The 5,000-nt window shown below is 36.4% G+C and overlaps 1 protein-coding gene across 1 annotated transcript in view; it reads left to right on the forward strand.

Moving 5' to 3' along the window:
* LOC137620080 (peroxisomal multifunctional enzyme type 2-like) overlaps positions 1-5,000 on the forward strand; it is a 170,436-nt gene that overhangs the window by 98,309 nt on the left and 67,127 nt on the right. Inside the window, exon 6 of the mRNA XM_068350355.1 lies at positions 1,541-1,657. Within this exon, the coding sequence (XP_068206456.1) occupies positions 1,541-1,657 (117 nt within the window). The remainder of the gene's footprint in view (positions 1-1,540; positions 1,658-5,000) is intronic.

The raw sequence follows: 5,000 nt of genomic DNA on the forward strand, positions 1-5,000 counted from the left end.
ACCAGGAAACAGATCGCCACCTCACTTTGAAGAGTTTTCTTACTTGCATTGGTTTTAGCAAAGATAATAAGATTCATGGTCTATCCTACAACATTGGCCATTCAAGGGGATGGGGAGGGGGGAAGTGACATTCAAAATCTGGGCCTTTTCAGATTGAGAGTCTTTGTTCTATAACAGATGATCCAGATCAGTTGTGAGAGTCTTTGTTCTATAACAGATGATCCAGATCAGTTGTGAGAGTCTTTGTTCTATAACAGATGATCCAGATCAGCTGTTACTTTGCCCAGTAAGGAGTCTGAGGTATTCCCTTAAACGAACTGCAGCAGCTCGCCTCAAGTGTCAGGATTCTTTGTCAGCATGGGGAATTTCAAGGGGAGGGTCACAGAATACCATCGCAGCTTGGATTCGCAAGGTCATTGACCATGCAGTGAATGCCAACCCCCTCCTGCTTGTCGACCTAGAGCTCATGACGTCAGGTGCATGCATATGTCTCTGCCGTTTAAATGTAACTACAGTGTGGCATAGGTATTACAAGCATGTGTGTGGAAGCATTAAACAACTTTCACCGCCTACTACCTACAAGATGGTACCCACAGAAGAATGGAGACGTTCTCTATTGCTCCTGTGGTAGCTCCACAACAAGTGGTTTAGAAGGCCTCAGTTTCCTAGATGAATAAGAAGTAGATGGTTGAGGGCATAGGTTACCCTGAATTAGTCTGGGATAAATGTGTAAAAAGGACTGGCTCTTTCTTTTATCTTCCCCTCTCTTGGGGAACAGCACCATGGGTCCTTTTGCATGCTGGTCTCACCTGTCTGCAGGTAATAACCATTTCTCTTGTTTAATCTAGTATAGATTTAATACTAGTCTGCTTCCCCAATACTCCCCACGAGGTTGGTATTGGGAAACGTCTATGTTTGATATAAACATTCCTATTTAGCTCCAAATATTCTTATCTAGACAGTCACATTGTTAGTTTTTTACATGCACACAGGCTGCTCAGGTTGCTATTCGTGCATTGTATGAAATTGTAGCGAGGCGTCAGGGTTTTTCTCATTTATTGGCCAAGCCCGTACGTGAAAACCCTGGGTCAGTGGCCAAGCCAGTGATCAGACTTCCACCCTCCTAATGGGTGAGTCATCTCTCATAAATAGTGTAAGGTTTGTAGAGGGTTGGAACAAATGACTGATGTAAAAGTAATTTGTATTTTTCCTAACGATACAATTCTGTAGCTATTTATACAGAGTCCCGCCATCACCTGTTCCCCAGTTTAAGTCCTGCATGATATTGAAAGTGGCTCAGATTCACTAGTGAGAGGGGTAGCTGACAACCCCCACTACCCCTCACAACCCCTCACTAACTAGCTGGTTGGGTAGTTTCCTCCTCGGTTAAGGTCATAATGGTTAGGGTTCCAGCTTTGCCAAAAGATAATTCCTATTAAAAAGCTACAAATTTGTATCGTTACGAAATGTAAATTGCTTTAAAATTTGAATTTTAGTATGAGATCTGATGACTTGAATTAAAATTATGTATAACTTTCAGATTTATTTGAACAACTTCAACCTGGTTTGGTGGCTCCATTGGTGTTGTGGTTGTGCCATGAAGACTGCAATGAAACTGGAGGGCTGTTTGAAGGTGCTGGTGGATGGTTTGCAAAATGTAAGTATGGATTGACATTTTATGAACACAAGTGATTGGGCTCTTTTGTTGTACTGGACAGTATATAGATTCTAAGTACAGCAAAATTTCAATTCAGTGTCACCCAATGATTTTTGAAATACTATGGTTTTATACTTACTTTGGCATTGGGAGTTTTCTACTTTCTACGAAATTGATACCTAAACTCCGCTTATATCACTTATTGTGTGTACAGTAGCTTGTACAACATGGCTTATTACACAAGAAAAATAACACTATTCAGCTGAAATGCACAATAAACTTAGTTTTTAAGAATTACAATAGTCCAACTTTGACAAGAAATAAGTTACAGTAAAAAGAAATTGGTAGGCATTACACTTTTCAAATTAGAGTAAATTAGCGAGTTCCAGTTAATCCCCATGCAGACACAAACAATTATTTGATATCTGTTTTTTTAATTAATTGACTAATTGATAAAAATGAAAGATATATCCTTATTACAATATGAACTTTATACTGTATTGTATTCTCATACTGTATGCTCTTCCTTACTAAAGTTTAACTTGCTCACTTATCTAACTAGAAGATGTATTCGTGTGTTTGCCATACCAAAGAATGGTGCCCATGTAATTATGTATAGTGAGTAAAGATTTACTTTATTTATTGAAGATAATGTGAAAGAAGATTCTTTTAACTACTATCTAGGTACAGTTTTTTAATATTAATGTATTAAAACATTTGTGAACTTCATAGAATACTAGTAATTTTGCAGTTGTCTCCAAACAGTATGGTGCTTATCATTTACAGAAACTTTGGTTTCCAAAGTGTGGTGCTCATCTGAGCAACTTATTTAGGGGTTGAAGAAGTCAATTATTTCAATAAATCTTCTCCAGAATGCATTGCTTATTGTGCTTATTACCTGATCCTTAGAAAATTCTGGATTGTCGGGACTCCAAAGAACATCTTAGAGGCATCAGATGGGAAGTCAATATCTCCATATTTCACTGTTTTATAAAGCTTCTATTATAGGGTGTTCTAATTTAGAAAATAAAAACCTAAAGATTAATATTATTAATTGCTAAGCTACAACCGTAGTTGGAAAAGCAGAATGATATAAGCCCTGGGGCTCCCACAGGGAAAATAGCTCAGTGAGGGAAGGAAACAAGGAAAAATAAAATATTTGGAGAACAGTAACATTAAAATACACATCTCCTATATAAACTGTAAAAACTTAAACCAAACAAGAGGAAGAAAAATAATATAGAATAGTGTGCCTGAGTGTACCCTCAAGCAAGAAAACTCTAACTCAAGACAGTGGAAGACCATGATACAGAGGCTATAGCACTACCCAAGACTAGAGAACAATGGTTTGATTTTGGATTGTCCTTCTCCTAGAAGAGCTGCTTACCATAGCTAAAGAGTCTCTTCTAAAAGGGTGCCATATATATTGCTTCGGTGGACATAAAAAGTATAAAGAAAATTTATTGAGTTTCCTTAGTAATACAACTCTTGAAGGTAACATAGGAGAATTTCATAGTACTGATGTTCAGATTAAAGGTATGAAATGAAGGTCATTCAAATGTATGCGCCAACAACATTCTATGCATAGGAAGAAACAGAAACATTTTATGGAGATTATTATTATTATTATTATTTGCTAAGCTACAACCCTAGTTGGAAAAGCAAGATGCTATAAGCCCAAGGGCTCAAACAGGGAAAATAGCCCAGTGAGGAAAGGAAACAAGGAAAAATAAAATATTTTAGATCCGTAACATTAATATGAATATTTCCTATATAAACTATAAAAACTTTAACATAACAAAAGGAAGAGAAATTAGATAGAATAGTGTGCCCTCTAGCAAGAGAACTCTAACCCAAGACAGTGGAAGACCATGGTACAGAGGCAATGGCACTACCTAAGAATAGAGAACAAAGGTTTGATTTTGGAGTGTCCTTCTAGAAGAGCTGCTTACCATAGCTAAAGAGTCTCTTCTACCCTTACCAAGAGGAAGGTAAGGGTACAGTGCAGTAGTGAACCTCTTGGTTGAAGAAGAATTGTTTGGTAATCTCAGTGTTGTCAGGTGTATGAACACAGAGGAGAATCTGTAAAGCATAGGCCAGACTATTTGGTGTATGTGTAGGAACAGGAAAAGAACCGTAATCAGAGAGAAGGATCCAGTGTACTACTGTCTGGCCAATTAAAGGACCCCATAACTCTCTAGCGGTAGTATCTCAATGGGAGGCTGGTGCCATAGCCAACCTACTACCTACCAAAGGTGAAAAAACATACCATACTTTGAAATGAAAACAAATGGAAATTCTATGGAAATTATGGTAATAAGAGTTAAGAACTTCTTTAATATTGATAACTTAGGAGGGTACAAAAAGTAGCAAATTAATACGTCACCTGAAAGGTAAAGGACGACAGTGAAGAGAAGAGATCCAGGATAAAAGGAGGGTGCAGTAAAGATGAGTTTTAAATAGGCACTACAAAATAAACATTGCAACAATCAAATAATTTGTGATTACTGATCAAGAGAAGGCTGAGACTATAGACAAAGGTCAGCTAACCAAAGGAACCTTATAAAAGCTTTGGTAAAGAGCAGATCTGAGACTTAGGAAAATTAAAAATTTTCCTTTGAAAATTACTAAATATGAAGAAGGCAGTGTATTGTATTATAGATCACCTGATAGTTTTCTATTTATTAAGATTCTGCAAGTCACTTCTATTAGTCTAATTCTCCCCTACACTGTCTTAAACATATATATGATTATACTGATTTCAAAACATGACCAAGACAGAATTGATTCTCTAATTTACAAAGTACAGTAGGTCTCAAGTGTAGCTTTCATCCATGATGAATACAGGTACACTATGCAGTTCATGACCTTCAATTGACTAATCTTTATAGTTTTCAATCAGCTGATTTTTTTTAACAATAGTGAGCTAGTTTACATTTGCATGACAAATGACCACATCTTTTTCTGTATGATAAAATGCTTGTAACGGAGGTTATAAATGTCTTTACTGCCAGTGCAGATTCTCATCTCTAAAAATTCAAAAGTCTAATGTTCTTACTTTGGGATTTTACTATAAAGAAATGAAATTTGACATTCAGTAACACAATTACGGGAAAATTTTGAACTTCATTTATATTGTGACACTTGTCTGTTGAAATTATCACTACTAAAGTCTTTTGGCTTTAAAAGTATCTTCTTAGCTATTTTCTTGTTATTTTGGAGGCTGCACCCACTAATGTAGATCTGGAGATATCTATGAAGAATATACAAGACTCAATTTGCATTTATTTTGGGTGACTTCTATGCAAAAGTAGGTAAAAAAGAGAGAAGAATCAGTAGTAGG

This window comes from Palaemon carinicauda, chromosome 26, assembly GCF_036898095.1.
Source record: "Palaemon carinicauda isolate YSFRI2023 chromosome 26, ASM3689809v2, whole genome shotgun sequence".
NCBI lineage: Eukaryota > Metazoa > Arthropoda > Malacostraca > Decapoda > Palaemonidae > Palaemon > Palaemon carinicauda.